This window comes from Muscardinus avellanarius (genome assembly GCF_963383645.1).
Source record: "Muscardinus avellanarius genome assembly, chromosome: X".
NCBI classification, from domain to species: Eukaryota; Metazoa; Chordata; class Mammalia; order Rodentia; family Gliridae; genus Muscardinus; species Muscardinus avellanarius.
In genome coordinates, this window is record NC_137792.1 from 87,632,045 (window position 1) to 87,655,478 (window position 23,434).

Sequence of the window (23,434 nt, forward strand, 5' to 3'; positions counted from 1 at the left end):
GAATCACTGACCTTTACACTCTTTCATCCTTTTCACATTTAATTGCAAACCATGAGCGGATCGTGTGTGTGTGTGTGTTTGTGTGTGTGTGTGTGTGTGTGTGTGTGTGTGTTGGGGATTGAATCCAGAGGCATTCTATATCCAAGCTACACCTGCAGCCCTATATTATTTTTTAATTTGAAACAAGGTTGTACTGAGTTGCTGAGGGTCTTGCTAAGTTTCTGAGGCTAGCCTTGAACTTGTTATCGTTGTTGTTGTTGTTGTTGTTGTTGTTGTTGTCGGGTCTGGGGATGGAACCCAGAAACATATGATCTCTGAGCTATACCCCCTGCCCTATTTTTTATTCTTTATTTTGAAACAGAGTCTCACTGAATTGCACAGGGCCTCACTAAGTAGCTAAGGCTGTCCGTGAACCATGATCCTCCTATCTCAGCCTCCAGAATGCTGGAATTACAAGCATGCACCACCATGCCCAGTACAAACTTGTTATATTCTATCTCAGCCTCCTCCCAAAGTAATAGGATTACAAGTATCTACTACCTTGCCTGGCCATGAGTAGATCCTTTTAATTTGGTTTATATTACCATAAATCTAAGTTTAAATAAACATAAACATACACACGTTTTATTTTTATAGCTCACATGCATGTCTTTTTGGGGGACTGGATATTGAACCCTGGGGCATCCTATCTCCAAGCTATAATCCCAGACCCTTTTATAATTTTTAAACTTTTGAAACAGGATACCACTAAGTTCCTAAAGATCTCACTAAGTTGTTGAAACTGGCCTTGAACCTGCATCATTCTTTCAGCGTCCCATGTACAAGAAATACAGATATGCACCACCATGCCCATCTTTCCTTGTGTATCTTACTATTCTCATCTACCAGGGGCCCTGCAGCCCCTAATCCATTGTATAGGGAAGCACAGAGGGTATTGGTTGCTAAAAGTTGTTTAATGCCCCAAATCCTGAGATTTAAACCAACATATCCAATGGGGTCATGTCATGATTTTGGAATTAGGGACTCACTCATGCCAGTTGAGGAGTTGCTACAACTCATAAGAAAGCTCATGGGAATGACAAAAACGAAGACAACTGCCTGGTTCCCTCACACATCCCTCTATTCTCCCATAAACACAGACTTGGAATCCAAATGAATTGGGAGAGAAAAGGAGGTCTGGAACTTTCTGATGAATCCAGAGTTCACAAACTACAGGCTATGCCACTGTTCATATAATTAAAGATATACTTTATTCCAGTTGCAGATTCCCCAGATGATGGATCTCAAATCACTTACTGATGGGAGTGGGAAAAGACTGAGGGAAGAATTCCTACGCATCTTCTCTCACCCACAGATCTGGTCTTCAAGATTCAAGATGGCTGTGTGTGTGTGTGTGTGTGTGTGTGTGTGTGTGTGTGTGTGTTACTAGAGCTTGAACCCAGAGGTATACTATATTCAAGCTATACCCCCAGCTTACTTAGAAACAGGGTCTCACTAGGTTGCTGAGAGTCTCACTACATTCTGAGGCTGTTCTCAAACCTGCAATCTTCCTGTCTCGGCCTCCCAACTACTAGGATTACAATCGTGTGCCACCACATCGGGTTAAGCTTGCCATTTTCAATCACTCACCTGATTATCCGATTTGATCCCTGACTATTTTAAGAAATTTAACCCCCAAAAGAGTATTTTTTGACAAGATCATTCCTATAAGCTACTTAACTTCTGGCAATAATTTGTTTCTCCATAGCATAAGTGAAATATAAAAATGTATTAAGGAAGTATTTCTATTTAGAAAAACCAGTAAAAATACTTGTAGCTATTTTTTACTTGCTTAAAAAACATTGATTTTTGAATCAATGACAAAAATAAATATGGGGAGCACCCTAGTAGAATAGACTGATAAATAGTATAGCTACTATTTCAGGGAATAGCCATGTGGCCTATATAGTATCAGAGGAAAGAAGATAGAAGAGAACATATGAGATTGTTTTAACCTTCCAGTTAAATATCACTGTTAGGATCCATAGATTCTGAAAGTATATATGTATTTACACCTTTTAAACATTTATATACAGGTTGAGTATAGCTTTAACTAAAATGCTTGGAACTGGGCACAATGGCATGTGGCTTTAATCTCAGTATTTCAGATGCCAAGACAAGTTTGTGGTCAGTGCACAGTAATTTAGTGAGACTCTCTTTCAGAAATAAAAGTAAAGAAATAAAAAGAGCTGGAGTGAAGCTCAGAGGTAGAATGTCCTGGGTTTAATGAGGGTAGAGAGAAGGGAAAGAGGGGGAGAGAGGGAGAGGGGGGCAGAAACACTACTAGTAGAATTTCAAATTTGAAGGTTTCTTAGATTTGAGGATATTTGCACAGACGACTTTGCCAGTTGAATATCCCTGATCCAAAACTTCAAAAAGTCTTTGTATTTAGGATTAGGAGTATTCAATCTACATCTCATGTATAGGTGAGAATATATACATATATTCTTCTTTTTTGGTGCTAGGAATTCTACCTTTGAGCTATACCCCCCCCCCTGTTTTATGTTTTGTTTTGAAACAGCATCTCACTAATTTGCTGAGGGCCTTGCTAAGTTACTTAGGCTGGCCTCAAACCTACAATCCTCTTATCTCACGCTCCCAAGACTGGGATTGTAAGTGTGCATCACCATGCCTGGTTTATATTCTTATATTTAATTAATATATACTTAAACTTACTAGAAGAAACCTAAATTAATGTACAAATAAAATGTTAATCATAATGGTGATTATATATGTGTGCTTTTTTCCCTTTTCTTTTCTTGGTAATAGGGATTTAACCCAGGGGCCCTATTTTTTTTTATTTTGGAAGTTTCTCACTAAATTATTGGTTTCAGCCAGATGTGGTGACACATGCTTGTAATCTTACTAGAAGAAACCTAAATTAATGTACAAATAAAATGTTAATCATAATGGTGATTATATATGTGTGCTTTTTTCCCTTTTCTTTTCTTGGTAATAGGGATTTAACCCAGGGGCCCTATTTTTTTTTTTATTTTGGAAGTTTCTCACTAAATTATTGGTTTCAGCCAGATGTGGTGACACATGCTTGTAATCCCAGCATTTGGGAGGCTGAAACAGGAGGATCACAGTTCGAGGCCAGCCACAGCTACTTAGCGAGGCCCTTTGCAACTCAATGAGACCCTGTTTCAAAATAAAGAATACAAAATAGGGCTGAGAGCATAGTTTGGAGGTAGAATGCCTCTGGGTCTCATCTCTAGTACTGCCAAATAAATAAATAAATAAATAAATAAATAAATAAATAAACAAATAAATAAATAAATAAATAAATAATTGGTCCCACACTTCAAACTTGTGATCATCTGTCTTAGCCTCCCAAGTACTGGAACTGCAGGTGTGTGCTAGCATGGCTGACTCGCTTATTTTATTTTCATGACAATGGTTTACATCTGTCATTAAAATGAAGGAACCTAAAAACCCAATATTTTTGCTCATTTCAAATGAAAAATATTTATTGAGTATTCAGTTTGTATAAAATATCTTTTTAAAAAAAGTTACAATTATGCCTGGCAAAAATCAGAATATATTTTCCAGGCCAAAATTGGACTACATTTTCCAGGCAAAAGTTATTATGAGAAAACCACAATACAACAAAAAATTTTAAATATAATCAGTTATAAAACTCAAAGTCTGTAGTTTCAGTGATAGAAATTATGGAGTTCTTTTGTAGAATCCATAGTCATCAACAAAGAATAGGGTGGAAGGGAGAATACAGAACAAAAATCTTTGTAGCATGGAGTCAAACTTCAGTCTGCAAATTTTTTCTTCTACACCTGCTTCACCAGGCAGAGAAGCCTTGCAGCAGCCACCTATTCCAATAATGCAAAGCATATCATTACAAAAGATGGAAAGGGATGAGGATTACAGAAAATCACCTCCTGTAACATTGAAATTGTGTGTAAATGTGATACTGAGGTAGGTAGCAAGTAGTTTATGAATCTGGGGAGAGATCTGGATGCCTGAAACATCATTTGGAAAGAGCAGATGCCTAAACGTCATATGATCTAGATTCTCAGCCAAGATCCCCTGCTATCTAGCAGAGAAACTGTCCTCAAAACTCAGATTCACTCAGATTCCTCAAGGTTATTGTTTCACTATCTAGAGATTATTTCATTGAACTTGAATAAAAAATACAGTAGCCTTCCTAGGCTGAGAGCTCCTCTCTCCAACCAATTTTTCAGACACTGTGATCGCATGGTTTGCAGAGCAAATAATTCAGTTTTAGACAGAATCTTACTGTGTTTCCCAGGCTAGCCTTGAACTCCTGGGCTCAAGTGATTCTTGTGCCTTTGCCTCCCAGTTATCTGGGGAAATAAGCATGTACCACTACACTGGACTTTGGGATTGTTTTGTTTTGTTTTGTTTTGTTGTTGTTGTTGTTTTACTATTTTCATTATTATTTGTGTTATTTTATTCTTTCCTGACTTAATCCTATTACTTTGGGTAGTGTGGTTTAGCATGATGAGAAGGTAGATATTTTAGAAAATATATTCTAGGAACACTGGAATTCTACATCATAGAGAGTTTCAGTATATGAAAATCATCTATGCACACCGCTCTGTGTGTATTTCCCTCTACATCCCATCACGCTTTCCCTCCTCCATCTCCATATAGAGATGACATCTCTAGAAACCAGACTCGGCCCCATGACAGAGTAGGAGACCTTTAAAATCTCTTCTCATTCTAAATTTGTATAATATATGTTGGGTTTCAACTTCTGGCAAGATTTTGGTGGCAGGGGAAGTACTCAGGATTGAACCCAGGGGAATTCTTCCTCCGAGCTATACACTCAGACCTTTTTATTTTGAAACAGCATCTTGCTAAGTAGCTGAAGGTCTCCCTAGGTTGCTGAGGCTCACCTTGAATTTGAGATTCTCAATGGTGCCCTTTTTATGGTGGGAGGTGGTACTGGGGATGGAACCCAGGGGCCTTCTACCTCCGTGCTACACTCCCAGACCTATTTTTTATATTTTATTTGAAAACAGGGTCTCTTAAGCCAGCGTGGCTGGCTTCGAACCAGCACGATCTTCCTGTCTCCACCTCCCAAGCGCGGGGATTACAAGTGTGCGCCACCACCCCCAGCATCCATGGTGCCTTTTTAAAAGAAAGCACTATCCTAAATATCTCATATGGAAATAAAAGGTAAATCAGAAATGTATTTTCCCCATTTTTAAATTTCCGAAATAATAGTTACTTAAGGTCTACCTTTTTCTACATGTCAGAAAACAAACAGGTATTCAAATTATAACTATGTGGTATACTGGTAATTATTCTATATAATAAATTTCATCTGAAGGCCTTAAGCTCTTTGTAACCAATAGCTACTTGTAATATCATTTGGGAAATAAGTATCATTATCCACTTTGGGGGGTTTACTGAGGATTGAACCCAGTGTCATTTTACCTCTGAGTTACACTCTAGTCCTTTTTTATATTTTTAGAAACAGGGTCTCCCTTAGTTGCTATGGCTGACTTTGAACCTGCAGTCCTCCTATCTCAGCCTCCCAAGAACTGGGATTACAGGTGTGTGCCACCATATCCAGAAATTATCCACTTTTTTCTGTACGTTGTACTGGGAATTAAACCCAGGGTAATTCGACCTTTGAGTTACACCCCAGCCCTGTTTTATATTTTTTTCTTGAAACAGGGTCTCTCTAAATTAGAGTCTTGCTTAATTCCTGAGACTGCCCTCAAACCTGACATCCTCCTCTTTCAGCCTCCCAAGTACTGGAATTGAGTACAGCTGACTCATTATCCATATTTTACCTAACAGCAAATTTAGGAACCAAGAGCCCATCTGATTCCACAGGTAGAACTGGTATTGGAACCATATGACAGCAACAAACCAAGAGAATCTTGCTCAAACCTTCCAATGGCTTTCCATCAAAGTCAGAATGAGATCTGAAATGGAGTGAGTAGGGAAAGGGAAGGGAAAGGATGGAAAGGGAAGGTTGACCAATGGAAACTAACTCAGATAAGAATAAGAATTCAGGTATCCTATTGAATAGTAGGGTGATTACAGGTAATAGCAATGGACTGTAAATTTCAAAAAGCTAAAACAAAGGATTTTGAACCTTTTCACAATAAAGAAATGGTAAAAGTGCCGGGCGTAGTGTCACAGGCTTATAATCCCAGTACTTGGGAGACTGAGGGCTGAGACAAGGAAGATCGGGGTTCACAGCCAGTCTCAGCTAATTAGTGAGGCTCTCTGCAACTTAGAGACCCTGTTTCAAATTGTAAATAAAGCTGGGCATGGTGGCACACGCTTGTAATCCCTGCGCTTGGGAGGCGGAGACAGGAGGATCGTACAGGTTTGAAGCCAGCCATGCTGGCTTAAGAGACCCTGTTTCCACATAAAAAAGTATAAAATAGGTCTGGGAGTGTAGCCCAGAGGTAGAAGGGCTTCCAGGAACTCCAGTACCAACAAAATAAAATAAAATAAAATAAATAAAAAGTAAGGCTGAGGTTGTGGCTTAGAGGTCAAATAGAATGCTTCTGGGTTAAATCCCCAGTACCACAAAAAAAAAAAGGAAAGAAAAAAGAAATGGTAAAAGCCAGGTAGTACATGCAAGTGCTTGGGAGACTATGACAGATGAATCACAGGTTCAAGGTAAGCCTCAGCAACCTATTGACACTCTCTTTCAAAAATAAATAAATAAAAAGTGTTGGAGGTGTAACACTGAGCTAGAATGGCCCTGGGGTCAATCTCCAGTATCAAATGCAGATATAGATAGATAGATGATAGATAGATAGTAAATGTCTGAGGAGGTGGATATGTTTAACTGAGTTAAACGTTACTCAATGTACATATGTATAAAAACATATTACTACATTAATGCATATAATTTTATGTACATTTAAAATAAACAATTTTTAAATAAATGAGCTGGGAGTATTGGTATATGCCTGTCATCCCAGTACTTAGGAGGCTGAGAAAGGAGTATCACAGGTTCAATGCCAGCCTCCTCAACTTAGTAAGACCCTGTTTCAAAATAATAAATAAAATGAAGCTGGGGGTGTAGTTCAGAGGTAGAATATCCCTGGTTTCAATCCCTAGTACCACAAAAATAAACTAATTAAAACATAAACCAAAAATTAAAAAATAATTAAACAAAAACAAAAGCCTAACCACAACCTGAAATATTATACATAATTTCAACTCAGCTTACTTCTTAACACTTTATTTCTTTTATCATTATTTGTTTTTTTCCATACTGGGGATGGAACCCAGGGACATTCTACTTCAAAGCTACACCCCTAGTCTGTTTTTTATTCTTTATTTTGAAACACTGAGTTGCAAAGGGCCTCACTAGCTGAGGCTGTCCACGAAACTGCAATCCTCCTGTCTCAGCCTCCCAAATACTGGGATTACAAGTGTGTGCCTCCAAGTCTGGCTTTTTTCTTTTCTTTTTTCTTTCTTTCTTCTTTCTTTCTTTTTTTGGTACTAGGGATTGAACCCACAGGTATTCTACACCCGACATACAACCTCAGCCCTGTTTTATTTTGAAGTAGATCCTCGATAAATTGCTAAGACTATCCTCAAATCTGCAGTCCTCCTGTCTTAGCCTCCCAAGTTGTGGGATGATAAGTGTGCCATCACACCCAGCCTTAAATTTCATTTCTAATTTCACTGTTCTCCCTACACTGGTTTATCTGCTTTTCCTTAAATATCTCAAATGTGCTCCTTTGGCCCTTCACATTTCTTATGACTTTAGCTTGGGATCCTCCTCTTCAGCATATCTATGCACTTCACTCTTACTTCGTTCCCATCTTTGATTCAGTGTCACCTCTTTGGAGAAGTCTTCTGTGAGCACCTGGCCTTACTGTAGCACTCTGTTTTATCTTTCTCACAGCATTATCCCTATACAAATATATCTCTTCTTTTAGGCACTGGGGCTTGAAACACCAGAGGCATCTTACTTCTGAGCTATATCTCAACCCTTTTTATTTTGAAATGGGGTCTCACTATGTTGATGAGGGCCTAAGTTGCTGAGGCTGGTATCAATTCTGAGATCTTCCCGTCTCAGCCTTCCAAGTATGGGCATTGCAGGCATTCACCACCAGGCCAAGCCCAACTATCTCATTCATCTCTCTCTCTCTCTTTCTTTTCTTTTCTTTTTGATGGTACTGGGGTTCCTGGAAGCCCTACCTCCGGGCTACTCTCCCAGACCTAATTTATACTTTTTTATTTGGAAACAGGGTCTCTTAAGCCAGCACAGCTGACTTCAAACCTGCACGATCCTCCTGTCTCTGCCTCCCAAGCGCAGGGATTACAAACTTGAGCCACCACGCCCGGCTCATTCATCTCTTTCAATTTACTATTTCTTTCTAGACTGTTAAGGTCCACATTACATCTACTGCTGTAAGTTCACAGCAATGCCCAAGCCAAATAAGACTTTACCAAAGGAAACAAGAAATGAATGAATAATTTATCTAGCAAATTATCTAGTGGTTTCATCCAAGAGAATGGTGTTTCTCTATGATACCTGCGATCTTCCTTCTCCTTCTCCTCCTCCTCCTCCTCCTCCTCCTCCTCCTCCTCCTCCTCCTCACCTTTATTATCTCTCCTAGATGATAAACACACCTGTCAATTCCCCACTTTAATCAGTGATCACAATACTTTAATCACAATACTTGAAGAGTATTGTATTCAGATCTCTGAGAAAAACCAAACGGGGAACAAGACAAAGGAAAGCCCACTACTTGGGCCCTGAAGGTCCTGAGCAGTTTGGATGACAACATTTGAACCCCTTCTGGATCAACAACAAGGGCCTTTGGCCATTCAGTTGCATCAAAAATGGAAGAAAAGCAGGAAATTTGGAGGACCACGTAACTTCAAAATAGGATAACCTTTCATCATCTTATAGAATAATTCTCAAGAATGTCCCCCTATGTGTGTTACCTAAAAGGTAACTATTTACTATTAAATTGTATGAACCAGAAGCCCTGAGAAAGACTGCTCTGCAGGTTAAGGGGTGGTGTAAGTGGGCTGGGAGTAATGTGAAAATGAGACAGGGGGCTGGGTGTGGGGAGCCATTAAGGCTTTCCCCTAGATTAATGTTTCTGACTCAGCTGACTGTCCTTCACCCAGAGTCAACAAGGTTTAGGGTCATGTAAAGTTCAAAGTAAAAGGTCTGAGAGAAGATCAGGTGGTGATGGCACGAGGGTACTGATTGACCTGTCCGCAATATATGCGCTCAGGTGGTGATGGCACGAGGGATTGATTGACCTGAAACTGTATAAATACGTTTAAGAGAAATAAACTTGGGGTTGGCCCAATAGAGATTGGCGACCTTCCCGTGCTTCAAGAGAAGTAAATTAAAATTCTTTGAATTAAATTCTTAGGATCAAATTCTTTCATCCTCACTCCTCTCTTCAGAACCTGTACTTCTGCTGGCTGGCTCTGGCAGCTGGGCGTGTCAGTACATACTTGTAGTTCCATTACTTGAGAGGCTGAGACAGAAGGACTGCAGGTTCTCAACCAACCTAAGCTACTTAGTGAGGCCCTCTGCAACTTAGTGAGACCATTTCAAAATAAAGAATAGAAACTAGTTCTGGGGGTATAGCTCAGAGGTAGAATGCCTCTGGGTTCAGTACAATCTCCAGTACATAAAATAGGGATATGGAGGAAGGGGGCTGAGTGTGGTGCTGCATAGCTATAATCCTAGTACTTGACAGGAATATCGCAGTTAAGAGGCCAGCCTCAACAATTTAGCAAGACTCTCAGCAACCTAGCAAGACCACGTTTCCAAATAAAAAAATAAAAAAGGGTTGGGAATAACTTAGAAGTAGAATGCCCCTGGGTTCAATCTCCCAATGCCACAAAAAAGGGAGGGGAGGGGAGAAGAGGAGAGAGAAAAGAAAGAAGAGAGAGAAAAGGAAAGAAGAAAAGAAACAAAGACAAGGGACCTATTTACCTAACTTGTCAGAAAAATCAGAATGGTAGTGACAGCAAGGAAAGGGAAAAATCAAGAAAGAGGACACATTCTGGGTCTCAGAACTGTTCTAAGCAAAGATGAAAGAGAATAGGAAGAAAGTCTTATAATTTAGAAGAAAAGTGAGTTGCAGTTAATTATAACTGAAGGTCAGGCACTTCGTTCTGCTGAACCCCTGCCACTAAGCTGGCGATCTAATATAACACTCCTCTCTCTCTCCACCATATCATTTTACAGTCCTGTCAAGTTTTAATATATTACATAGATTTACCTCCTGGGAAACTTGGTACAAATCAAATAGCTTTTCTCAAGTAATTTTATTGCATCTGGGTACTAGAAAATATTTTAAAAAGTTAATTGAAAGCAAAGTTTAGGGAAAAAAAGATCTACAATCCACCCTTCTTAATGCAAATACAATATTTGCAGATACATTATTTCCTCAGACTTATTTCAGCATGTCAATGCCCTGCTCAATTTTTTTTTGTTTTTTGTTCTTCTTTTTTTGTTTTTTGAAACAAGGTTCTAGATAATTGTGGGTAGTCTTACTACATTCTGAGGCTGTCCTCGAACCGATAATCCTCCGGTCTCAGCCTTCCAAGTACTGGGACTACAGGTATGCACCACTATGCCCAGCTCTTGCTCAGATCTTCACCAATACTGTTACATGATAAAACTCACATGTCAGATCATGGCATCCTATTAACAGTATCAAATAATAACTATTGACATGTGCCTTACAGTCTTTGGTTAAGTGTTTCCTTCAAATTCTATCATTTCTTTTCTCTTTCTTTCTTTCTTTCTTTTTTCTTTCTTTCTTTTTTTTTGTGGTACTGGGGTTCCTGGAAGCCCTTCTACCTCCGGGCTACACTCCCAGACCTATTTTAAACTTTTTTATTTTTTGGAAACAGGGTCTCTTAAGCCAGTGCAGCAGGTTTTGAACCTGCGCGATCCTCCTGTCTCCGCCTCCCAAGCGCGGGGATTATAACGTGTGCCATCACGCCCAGCCAAATTCTATCATTTCACTCTTATAATGACTTTGTGTAGTCATTACTGTTATCATCTCCACCTTCCATATTACTAATACTTTGTACCAATAAGATTTTCAATGATCTCTTGGTAATTAATCTTTTTTTCTAATAGTGTCTGGCACTAATGTTTTGTGAATAGTAATCAATGAATGAGAAAAAACAAATTAGTGACAAATGCCTTACAAATAATGAACAAGTATTAATCTGTTAGCTCTAAGAGACAGTTTGGTAGACTTGAGAATACAAATGGACTAATGTATTAAAAATAAAAGATTTTAGCCAGGTGTGGTGGCATAAACCTGTAATTCCAGGACCTGGGAGGCTGAGACAGAAGGATCACAGACTTGCAGCCAGCCTCAGCTAATTAGCAAGACCCTATTTCCAAAAAAATAAAATAAAATAGGGGTCGGGCGTGGTAGCACACACTTGTAATCCCAACATTCGGGAGGTGGAGACAGGAGGATCTCGGTTCGAGGACAACCTCAGCTACTTAGTGAGGTCCCTTGCAACTCAGTGAGACCCTGTTTCCAATAAAAAAATAAAGAATAAAAAATTAGGGCTGGGGATCTCACTCAGAGGTAGAATGCCCCTAGGTTCCATACCCAGTACCGCAAAAAATAAAATAGAAATGAGGGTAAAACTTAGAGGCAGAAAGCCCCTGAGTTCAGTCCCTAGCACCATAAAATATTTTCCTCTTCCTTCTGTTCCAATATACATAATGACCTTGACCTTCCAGCAATTATTTTAATATAATATGTGCTTTTGAAGGTAAAAATCCTCTTTATATATGCTGTTCTGTCACTGCAGAAGAAAAAGGAAACCTTTAACAGTTCAAGAGTAAGTCAGGACTTTTAGATATTGGATGCGTAACAAATGGCTCTCTTGAATGGAAAAAAGTAAGAAAGGGCAGCAGAAGTGAGCCATATATCAAGCAGTTGAACTCGGAACCCTGATTACAAACCAAGGCACTTCAAAATTTCAGTGCTGAGAATGGAGGGGAGGGAGAATGTAATCAAACTGAGCCAAGAAGATGCATAGAGGTGGGTGTACAAAGGCCTGTACAAGAATGTGCAACCATTTTTTTAAAAACTGAAAACCACCCTTGAGACTTCCAGGAAGATGGTGACGGAGAAAAGCGGGGCTAACAAGCCCCGCTAACAACCAATCTCTATTACTACAAAATCAGCGCCTTTCATAGTCAGAAAACACCATTAGCAGAGAAACAAAAAATGTAATTAAAAGGGACAGAGAAAAAGAGGGCTGGAAAAAAGAGACAAAAGAAAGAAACCAGACCGCAGTGCTGTGGCTGCCACAGCATGGAGCGGCGGGCACCATCTTTCCTTGCAGCACCAGGCCCCAGAGAGGAGGGGAACTCATAAAGGAGCTCAGAGCCACAGAGGAGATATGCCCGCCTCATGGCCAAGAACGCGGCAGCAGCGCCTTACTGCCGGCGGCAGCGGCGAATTCGCTGGATGGTACCAGACCAATGCACTCAACAGCCCACCAGGCTCCAGAGAGGAGCGGCGGACAGCGAGCCGAGGTGAGCCGCTGCAGAACAGCTGGGCGGGATTCGGCAGATTTTTTGGCGCAGGGAGCATCAAAAGCTCCCAGCGGCTGGGCTCAGCACACCCTGCAGGGACTCAGAGCAAAGCGCAAAACCAGAGAAGAAATACGCCAACATCACGACCAAAGGCGTGGCAGCGGCGCCATATTGCCACCGGAGGCGGCAGCAGCGAATTCACCAAGTCCACTACTTGACCCAGTGGAGGAGTGGCGGTGGCAGAGATATCACACCATAGGAGAACGCCCAACCTGACACCCCCCATGGTCTAAATCAGCCTCGATTGACTCCCTGGGTCTGAGAGCCAGAAGGGCTTGGAGTAACATATTCCAAACTCTGAAAGAAAACAACTTCCAGCCAAAAATTTCCTGCCCAGCAAAACTTTCTATCAAATTAGATGGAGAAATAAGAAGCTTCCATGACAAACAGAAACTGAAGGAATTTATGTCTTCAAAACCAGCGCTAGAGAAAATACTCAAAGAGATTGACTACAAAGAAGAATTAGGTAACACACACCACAACCAGAGAAACAAGATTTTCCATCCAACAGACAACTAAGATTGGTTATCTGTGGAGATTCATTATTTATGTTAGTCTTTTACCTATCTCTAAATTGTATTGTTTGCCTTTATTGTTGCTAATTTTTAGAATTTCTAGTTGGAATATTAATATACCTTCAGATACAGCATTTGGAAATATTTTGTCCCATTCTATCAGTAACTTTTAACTCTGTTTACATTGTCATTGGATATACAATATTTTTTTATTTTTTAGGGAGTTTGTTTACCCTTCTGTTGCCTGTGCCATTGAAATCATATCCAAGAAATCACTGCCAATTTCAATGTTGTGAGGTTTAATGACTCAGATTTTCTTCTAAAAGTTTATAGTCTTAAGATTTATATTTAGGTCTTTTATCTATTTTGAGTTATATTTGTATATGGTATTAGGTAAAGGTCCAATTTTATTATTTTTCATGTAATTATTATTTTTCAACAATATTTAGTTCAAAGATTATTATTTCCTCCACCAAATGTTTGTGGAAACCTTGTCCAAAATAACTTGACAATATATGGAAGAATTTATCTCTAGGCTTTTATTTAACTCCAATGGTTTATATATCTGCCTTTAGAACAGTATTACACTGTTTCACTTATTGTAGCTTTATATGGTTTGAAATCAGAAAATATACATCTTCTGGCTTTGTTCTTTTTCAAGATCGTTTTGGGTAACTAGAGTCCATATTCCACATTAGGATAGATTTTTTCTGAAAAATAAATAAATAAATGTATGATAGTCTCACCTAAAAAAAAGAAAAAAATATTCTCTGGTAAGAAAGAAAGCAAAAAGAAATATTGAAATGTTATCTTTAAGTCATCAAAAGCTTGGTAGCAGACAAATGAAACTGTTATGTGAGATTATCATTGTTAACTTTGGATAACTTGCTATAATACTAGATTTCAACCACTAAACCAAGCATGGGAAGGAGGGATGGGGAGGGAACAGGGTGGGGATCGGGTAGGGGCTAATTGGGCGATGTGTGCATGTATGTCTACAAAAGTTTTTTTTTATCGCATTATGATGTATGAATACAGTGCACCAATAAAAAATAAATTTAAAAAACCACCCTTGAGATCAAATACTTCCTTATTCCCTGTATCATGATATCCCTTAAAAATAATTCTAAATACCAGAGGAAGGTCATGTTCAATATCACAACTATCTTGTCCATAATTAAGTTCTTTCAATAATATAGGAAGAAGCTGAACAAAGCAGATGTCTCTTGCATCTTCTTGAAAGAGAAAGGATGAAAATGAATAGGTTTCTTTTGGGACTGGAGTTTCTGCCTCTGGAATCATTTATTCTCTATGCTATATTAAACTTCTCTCCAATACCTTATCAGAAATAGAAGTTGGGCCCATAGAGTGCATTCTCATTGACCATAAAGCATAAATTGAGAAAATTAATCATTATGGTAAGGCTGGTCCTGTTAGGACATGAAGTAAGCCATTTACAAGTGCTGTATAAAATGGTCACTGTGCCCAGAGCTTTTGCAAGAGCTGCATGAGGCCGTATTCCCTTCATGAAAAGAAGTGCTCAAACACAGAGCCCTGGGACTCATGAAGTGGGCCACATCATTAGCAGCTGTTCTAAAACCTGCTTTTCTCAGTCAATCATCAAGTTACTCAGCAAGCACTTTGAGGAAAATAATGACAACTGCAGAGAACTACAGACTGTAGCTCAACTAGTAGCCAGGGTCAGGAAAAGGTGTATGTGAGGAAAATACAAAATTTTGCAGCTTAGTCTCACTGCTATCCTCCTCTAGCCCACCTCTATCAACTTGAAATGATTTGTAAAACTCTCTGGTAGCTAGCTAGGGAGTTTTAATTTTCTAAAACAGCCCATGCAACAAATTCATTTGCCTGAATCATTTATATTACCTTAAAGGCCACATAGTTGCTTTCTCCAAAGATTATATACACTAGGAGTCCTCTTTATTCCAGTTTTGAGGCATATTTATATTTATTTTATTTATTTTTCTTTTTTTATATTGTAGTACTGGGGATGGAACCCAGGGGCCTTCTACCTTTAAGTTATACTATTTTATATTTTATTTGGAAATGAGGTCTCGCTACAGTGCTGAGAGCCTCACTAAGTAGTTGAGGCTTGCTTCAAACCCAAACACTCCTGCCTCAGCCTCCCAAGAATAGTAATTACAGGCACGCACCACCATGCCTGGCTTATTTTATTTATTTTTATTGGTACATTGTAGTAATACATCTTAATGGGGTATAAGATGGTAGAGGCATACATGCACACGTAACTCATTTGGCCCTTCCTCACTTCCCACCCTATTCCTTCCCCCCTCCCTTCTTTTTTTTTTTAACAGTACTGGGGATGCAACCCCAGGGCATCTACCTCTGAGTTACACCTCTGGTCCCATTTTTAGTCTTTATATTTTTTGAAAGAGGATCTTGCTGAGTTGCGAATGGCCTAAGTAGCTGAGGCTGTCCACTAACCATGATCCTCCAGTCTCTGCCTCCCAAATGCTGGGATTACAAGCGTGTGCCACCAAGCCCAACCTACCCCCTCCCTCCTTCTCATGTTTGGCTTACTGATTGACTTTGATATGTTTGTGAATGTACATCATGTACATTAGGGAATCTTCTGATTACCTGCTATCAACTTTACTGAGTGTATTCTGATTCCTCTTTTCTTTAATTTTACACCTCCTTTCATGATCCATTTCTCCCTTCATTGACATTAGATTTTCATATTTCTCATAACTAAAATGTCCGGGAAATTTAAATTTGTTTATAAAAAAAGTTTTAAGTTATACATAATTTCAAACATTTCAAAGAATCAGTCATACATAATTTGTTTGCTGAGGGTCTCGCTAAGTTACCCGGGCTGGCCCCCAAATCACAATTCTCCTGTCTCAGCCTCCAGAAATAGCTAGGACTATAGGCATGCATTACCATATCCAGCTTACATAATTTTTTCTTAATTCAGAAATTTCAAAGTGAATGAGGAAATTGAGTTTGGTGGCACATGTTTGTAATCCCAGTACATGGGATGCTGAGACAGGAGGATCACAGGTTGGAGGCTAGCCTCAGCAAATTATTGACACCCTCAGCAACTTTAGTGAGGCCCTGTTTCCAAATAAAAAATGAAAAGAGCTGTGGGTATAGCTCAGAAGTAGAATGTCCCTTGGTTCAGTCCTTAGCATCACAGAAAAAAGAAGAAAGATTCTCAAACATGTAACTCACTCTGTGAGGCACCAAGCTACCTTGCTTTTACTACCTAGCAACCCAATGGGACCTGCAGGCCAATGTCAAGGCACAGTGCCTCAAGGAGACTCAGATAAAATACAAGGCAAGAAGCATGGCTTCTGTGGGCCATTTGCCAGTGAGTCCTGATGAATACCCAAATCCTACTGTGGCAGCTTCTGGGCAAGTCAGCTGTGAGTTTTCAGAGGCTCTCAAAGCTTGGATTTTCTGGTATGAAGAGGCAATTTGCTTTCAAATATACTATCTCTTGCTGTGTGATGTGGTTTCTATAGCTTCCAAAGCTTCTCTGTGGTGTGTGTACAGGAGGCCAAAGCAGGCAGGGAACTCTGGCTGTACCAAGTGTAAACCTGCCTCCAATGCCGGGAAAATGACTCAGATAATAGCACACCTGAGTCAGCCGCACATTTGCTTATGAGATTCACTCATATTCATCATTTCAAAGATTAACACAATAGAAACCTATAGAGATCTTCCTCTTGGCATGTCTCAAACACTATCAAGACGTCTCCCTCGGTTCTGCCTATGCCTCCCCCAATTGTCCATGAGTTTCTCAACTTCTCACCAGCCAGAAGGTTTTGCTTCTCCATTCTGCCTCAACCAATCCAGGCTTGAAGTAGGAAGAACTTATTTGACACCCCCCCCATAACAGGGCACCTAAAAGTTCAAGCCCTATTCACTCCGTATGCCTTAGTAGCCTGAACTCCAAGTTCTAACCTGTCAACTACTAAATGGCTGCTCATTCCCAATCCTTCACCACATATATATGTTCATGCACCACCTAATTATTCAGAGAGAACATGATAAAACCATTAAAGTAAGTGCTTCAAGTTCTAACTAGCCCCAATACCGTTAAACGATAGTTAAAATTCAGTTCTTATAGGAAAATGCAACATTGGCAAAATTCCTCAGAAGGTTCTAGTAGAACATTCCTCTCATACCCATTGTAGTAGTGACAGATTTTGAAATAGTACTACTGCTTTGGCTTAGGAAGTGAAACCAAAAGAGTATAATATATGCTTAGCTCCTGGAAATCCAAAATCAAGAGCCATAATCCATAATAGAGAATGGATAAATTAAATCCAAATCCAGACAACATTCTCAAACCTCATTATGGCCTTCTCATCTCAAAACGATCCCTATTAATTTTGTTCAAACCTGTGTAGCCTCAGCTGACCAATTAGACTGATTGTCCTTTTCCTTCCTTGGCTACCATTTTTTACAGGTTGTAAGAAGAAACATGCCTTAATGATGTGTGAATGAACACACATACACACACAAAGAAAGAGAGAGAGAGAGAGAGAGAGAGAGAGAGAGAGATAAGTAAGTGACCAAAATATGAGCAACAAAAGATAAGAAAGTGGCAAAGCACATTAAAAAAAAAAAGCAACAATTAGCTGGAGTCATATGGTGGCCGTTTCCTTCATCTGGGCGATGTGATCACCACTCAAGGAATTACCTCAGGAAGCGATAATATACAAACTGAAAAATAATTTTAATTACATGGGTTTCTATTCCTATTTTAATAAATTACCACCAACAACTTGTTGACTTCAAACAACACAAATTTACTATCATATAATTTTGTAAGTTAGATCTCACTCAGCTAACATCAAGGCAAAGAAAAACCCTTTTCCACTTCTTTGCCTGTTTTGGCTTTAGAGGCTACCTGCATTTTATGGTTTGGGACTCCTTTCTCCATATTCAAAGCCAGCCACATAGCCTCTCACTCTGTCCCTGCTTCTGTTTCTTGTCTCTTTCCATGGCTCTCCTGACTCTCTTCAACTTACCATGATCCTTGGGCCCACCTGGAGAATTTGAAAGCCCTCCCTACCAGCTGATTGACCACTTTAATTCCTCTTTGCCATGGAGAACATTTACTGGTTCCAAGGATGGGTACATGGAGATCTTTAGGGGTTTCATTAGTCTTCCTACCACAATAATGAACCTGTATTTCCCAAAATATGAAAGAAAATGGAAAGCTGAATATATTTCGAGGCAATTGAATTTTTATTCATAAGAATTCAAAATTATTAGAGAAATAATTTAAAGGAATCCTGTGGAGAACTGTTTTGTAAATGTATTTGCTTTTTAATATCTTATTTTATGATTCCAGATTTCCACACAATATATTTACTTAGTGTTTAGTTAAAGGTTAAGTTTGGATAAAAATCTTTTAAAATTTGTGGATGTTAGAGGAGGGGAGTCTAGTAGAAAAAACTATAAAACCCAGGAGTACAGAAGAAAGAAATAATTCCTAAAGTTCTATAGCACAGTAGAATAACTATAGTAGACAACAATTAATTGGATATTTAAAGATAGATAATAGAAAAGACTTGAAATGTTTCCAATACACACAAAAATGATGAACATTTTGAGTGATGGATTTCAAATTACTCTGATGGCATAATCATACATTTATACATATATTAAAATATCACACCGTACCCCATAAATATATACAATTATTATATAACAATTACTTTTTTGTGGGAGTAGAGATTGAACCCACAGGCATTCTGCCTCTGAGTTACAACCCCAGCCCTATTTTATTTTGCATTTTGAAACTGGTCCTCAGTGAGTTGGAGAGGACCAGAAACCCATGTCCCTCTTGTCTCAACCTCCCTGATACTAGGATTACAGGTGTGCATACCCTCTACAATTAATTTTTTTAAACTACGGAACTATTTTCTGACCAATCTGTACAGACTTATAACCTTCGCACATGTGTTTGAGAACTTGATTATTCTGATAGGAGATAAATTATAATAAAGATTTGAGTCTAATTCAGTTACAGAGCATGATAGTATACTGGTTATGAGTATAGGCTCAGAGAACAGGAAGGGGACTGAGGCAGAAGGGAGGAACATAGAGGGTGGGAGGGAGAGTAGACACGATCAATGAACAATGTATGCATGTATGGAAATATCACAGTAAAGCAGATTACTTGGCACAATTAATATGTGTTAATCAAAACAGCAGAGGCTCTGGCAACAGCCTACCTTAGCTCAAATCCCACCTCTGAAAACTTGGGAGCTGTGTAACCTTGGGTTAGTTATTGAATTTCTCTGTGCCTCATTTATCACTCCTTGAACTAAGGATAATAATAACACCTATTTCACTGTGCCTGGCCCTGGTTTAGGCACAGGAGACACACAGGAAGCATGCTACAATTTAAATTTGTTATCTTCAAGGCTTCAAAATGCAAGTGAGAACAGGACAGGACCACTAAGGGGAAAGCAGCAGGAAAAATATTAAATTAAGATAAAAATTGACTCTTCCCTTGATAGACGCCCATGGTTTCCGCTTGCAGGTTATTTGAAAAATAGAATGACCTTCAATGCTTAATGGAAGTGTGAATCATCCTCAGTCAACCACATGATCTTATATTGAATATCTGAAAGAGCAGTTATATTTGGTTTCAGGGAATAATTTGTTCTTCTGCTCAGAATCTTCATGTAGCTTGTTCCTTTTTCCTTTGGATTTTAATGTCTCTTCAAGGCTTTTCGAACAAAGGCCAAACTCATGTCCAATGCATTCATGCTGTGCATGATTTTTTCTTCCCCTGGCTTTTTTTTCAGTACCAGAGACTAAACTCAGAGGGGCCTCACACATGCTAACCAAGTGTTCTATCGCTCAGCTACATCCCTAGCGCTGATTTCTTTCCCTTTTAGTGTTTTTGTTTTTTTTTAGTACCAGGTATGTGGAAAGGAGAACTTCCCCCTGATTATATAACCTCCCTTCTAAGAACATGAAGAAGTACTGGGGATTGAACCCAGTGGCATTCTACCTTTGAGCTACATTCCCCCAGCCATTTTATTTTTATTTTGAAACAGGAACTTGCTAAGTTGCAGAGGCTGGCCTTGAACCTGTAATCTTTCTGTCTCGACCTCCCAAGTACTGTCAACGTTCCTACTTTTGTCTCATATGAACCTCTTGCACAAACTCACTATCCTGGCAAAACCATCATTTTCTAGCTTGGCTGTTCTGATCACCCTAAGGTACTGTTCTGCATAGGGATTATCTATCTACTTTGGAGGCCATTAGAGATGAGGGACTTCCCATGTTAGATATCCATGTATTTTTCCACAGTGACTGGTATTTAATAAGCACCTAATAATTATTTGCTAAAGAAATGGATTGCCATACCTTCCACTCATAAAGTTCATTTCCAAATATGATTCTCTGATATGGTCCTTTTTCTCAAAGCTATTTCCTTCATTCAACTGATAGTTTCCTTTTAAACTTCCTGATTTAGAAGATAATAATTACGAGACCTCTCTTTAAAAAGTTATGCTTCTAGTCTGGGGGTGTAGCTCAGTGGGAAAGCACTTGGCTAGCATGAGAGAGGCCCTGGGTTAGATCACCAACACTGGAAAAAAGTGACAGTTCTAAATTTACCCTGAGGTTTCCAATTTTTAAAATTCCATACATCCGTGAGAATTCTCTTCCTAAAGACTTCTTAACCAGGGCTCATTGTAAAATAAACATTGCTTCCAGATGGACTACTTATGCCAATATCCTTAAAATGATGAGATAACAACTATTTCCTACCTTCATGGTAACTGTTATGGTGCTATTTACATTTGCTTTATGCAGCCAGCCTTGCTTTATCACACCTCCCTTCTGAGAACATAAAGAAGATGAATCCTGAAACAGAGAAAAAACCATCAGTGAAACAGCAACCAGCCACCATCCCATTAGTCAGCATGTGGGCAGGGGGCGCAGAATCAGGGTTTGCCCTCATCTCCTAACTAGAACAGAAAGCTCTCTTTCCCACATAGTAATTTCCATTTGTTGACTGTTGAATGAAGGCCCCATGCTGCACACTCAGGAGGCACTCAGTGACTGTACTGAACGGGACTCTCGTCTGTCAAAGTCTTCTGCATTATGCAAACAGTCAAAGTGTACCTCGAAATGTCACAGACATCCGGCCATCTGTCCCAAGAGGGATCTGTTAGGCAGGAGAGTCCAGATGAATCAACAAACCACATGCCCAACACAACAACAGAGACTCCATAAGCCTATCCCACAGGTGGGAGAACATCTTTATAGACTAATCACAGTCCACTTTATTCCATTTTTCCTCAAACCATTTGAAAATGTAATGATTTTTAATTTACATTTTTAATTAAAAAACACTCATCAGTTTGAATCTGGCCACAGATCATTCAAAAACAACTCCTTCCAGTATTTTCCCCCAGGGGATTTCCTTGGAATCTTTTTTTTTTTTTAGCAGAAGTGACCATGAAGGAATGAATGCAGTGGCCCCCATTCTTACCTCATCTTTGTCGCAGTCCTCATCAATCTCAAATACATGACTAGGGATCTTTTCAGGTCTCAGAGATTTGCTGAAAATGCAAGAAAATTGTCTTGGATGTTGAACAGAACAGGACAGAAGGAAAACAACAAACAAAGGCAAGATGAGTAGACATCTTCCTTTCACTAATAAGAAAATGCCAAGGCATAAGAAGAAATCCTTTCCTCCTTTTCAAACAGATTATACCAATGGAATTTGATGCTAGGGATGGGACCTAGGGTAAATGCTCTACCATTAAACGACAGCTCAGCTCTGCGTTACTTTTTATTATTAACGCATTTTTATTGGTACTTGGGATTGAACCCAGGGACATTCTACCTCAGAGCTACATCTCCAGCCTTATTTTATTTTTCATTTTGAAACAGGGTCTCATTAAGTTGGTGAGGTTGGCCTTGAACCTGAGATCCTCCTGTCTCAGCCTCTGTCTCAAAGAACTGCTGAGGCTGGCCTCAAAACTTCAGTCCTTTTGTCTCAGCCTCCCAAGTAATGGGAGTATAGATGTGTACTGCCACACCTGACTAAAACATTTGTGTGTGTGTGTGTGTGTGTGTGTGTGTGTGTGTGTGTGTAGTGTTGTGGTTTGAAACAAGGGGTATTCATTCTACCTCCTAGCTACACCCCCATGCCTATATTATTTTTTATTCTGAAACAGGATCTTATTAGGTAGCTGAACATATGACTAAGTTCCTGAGGCTAGCTACAAACCTGAAATCCTCCTGTCTTAGCTTCTTACGTACTGGGATTACAGGTGTGCACCACCATGGCTGGCTCCAACTAACACTTTTTAATAGTTCAAATTAATTAGTTTCAGTGTTACATTTCCATATGCCTGCATTATATTTTCTTTAAGGACTCCCACATAAGCCTAAATACTTAGAGAAGGCAGAAGTGCCCAAGAAATGTAAACCAGAGCTGTCAGCAACAGCAGGACCTTATTCCTCCTTGGATCAAAGCACAACATAGTGTATTTTGGCTTTTCTACTTGTTTGCTTTATAAACTTGGAGCAGTCATTTTATTTTCTTGTATTTTTTGTTTTGTTTTGTTTTGCAGTAATAGGGATTGAACCCAGGGGCATTCTACTTCGGAGCTACACTCCTAGCCCAATATTTTATTATTTATTTTGAAACAGGACCTCACTAAGTAGCTGAGGCGGGCTGCAAACCTGTGATCCTCCTGTTTCAGCCTCCCAACTACTGGGATTACAAGCATGTGCCACCATGTCCAGTTGGACCAGTCATTTTAATATTCTGTTTCCTTCTCCAGAAAAGTGTTCTAAAACTACAAAAAGGCTACTCTAATATCTTGTTTCTTATTTTTACCAAACTATTTCCTGAGAGAGAGACACAGAGAATATGAGATGATATATATATATATATATATATATATATATATATATATATATATATATATATATATATGCAATGAGCAGTGGGGAAAAAGGGAGAATCAACAGGTTGGGTTACTGGTCTGAGGTCATCCAGCTACAAAGTAGCAGGGATAAGGTCTGAACTCTGGCTTTGTGGCTCCTGGGCCAATGTGTTCAGACCATTCCTTCAACCTAAAGACAGTTGTACTTTTTTCTAAGCATATATGGGGGTCATTGAATTGAGCCAGAAAGCTAGCTTTTTCATTGATACCACTGGAAAACGCTCATTAGAGTATCCAGAATTAACTAATGACTATTTCATGATACATCAGAGTCAAAATGTGGGCTCATATATTATAGGAAGAATTTCAGTGAGCAAAGT

General features: G+C 39.2%; 1 protein-coding gene across 1 annotated transcript in view; it reads right to left on the reverse strand.

Moving 5' to 3' along the window:
* DOCK11 (dedicator of cytokinesis 11) overlaps positions 1-23,434 on the reverse strand; it is a gene marked incomplete at both ends in the record, with an annotated part of 236,379 nt that overhangs the window by 143,452 nt on the left and 69,493 nt on the right. Inside the window, 2 exons of the mRNA XM_080719505.1 lie at positions 20,920-21,015; positions 21,647-21,716. Coding sequence (XP_080575631.1) covers positions 20,920-21,015; positions 21,647-21,716 — 166 coding nt within the window. The remainder of the gene's footprint in view (positions 1-20,919; positions 21,016-21,646; positions 21,717-23,434) is intronic.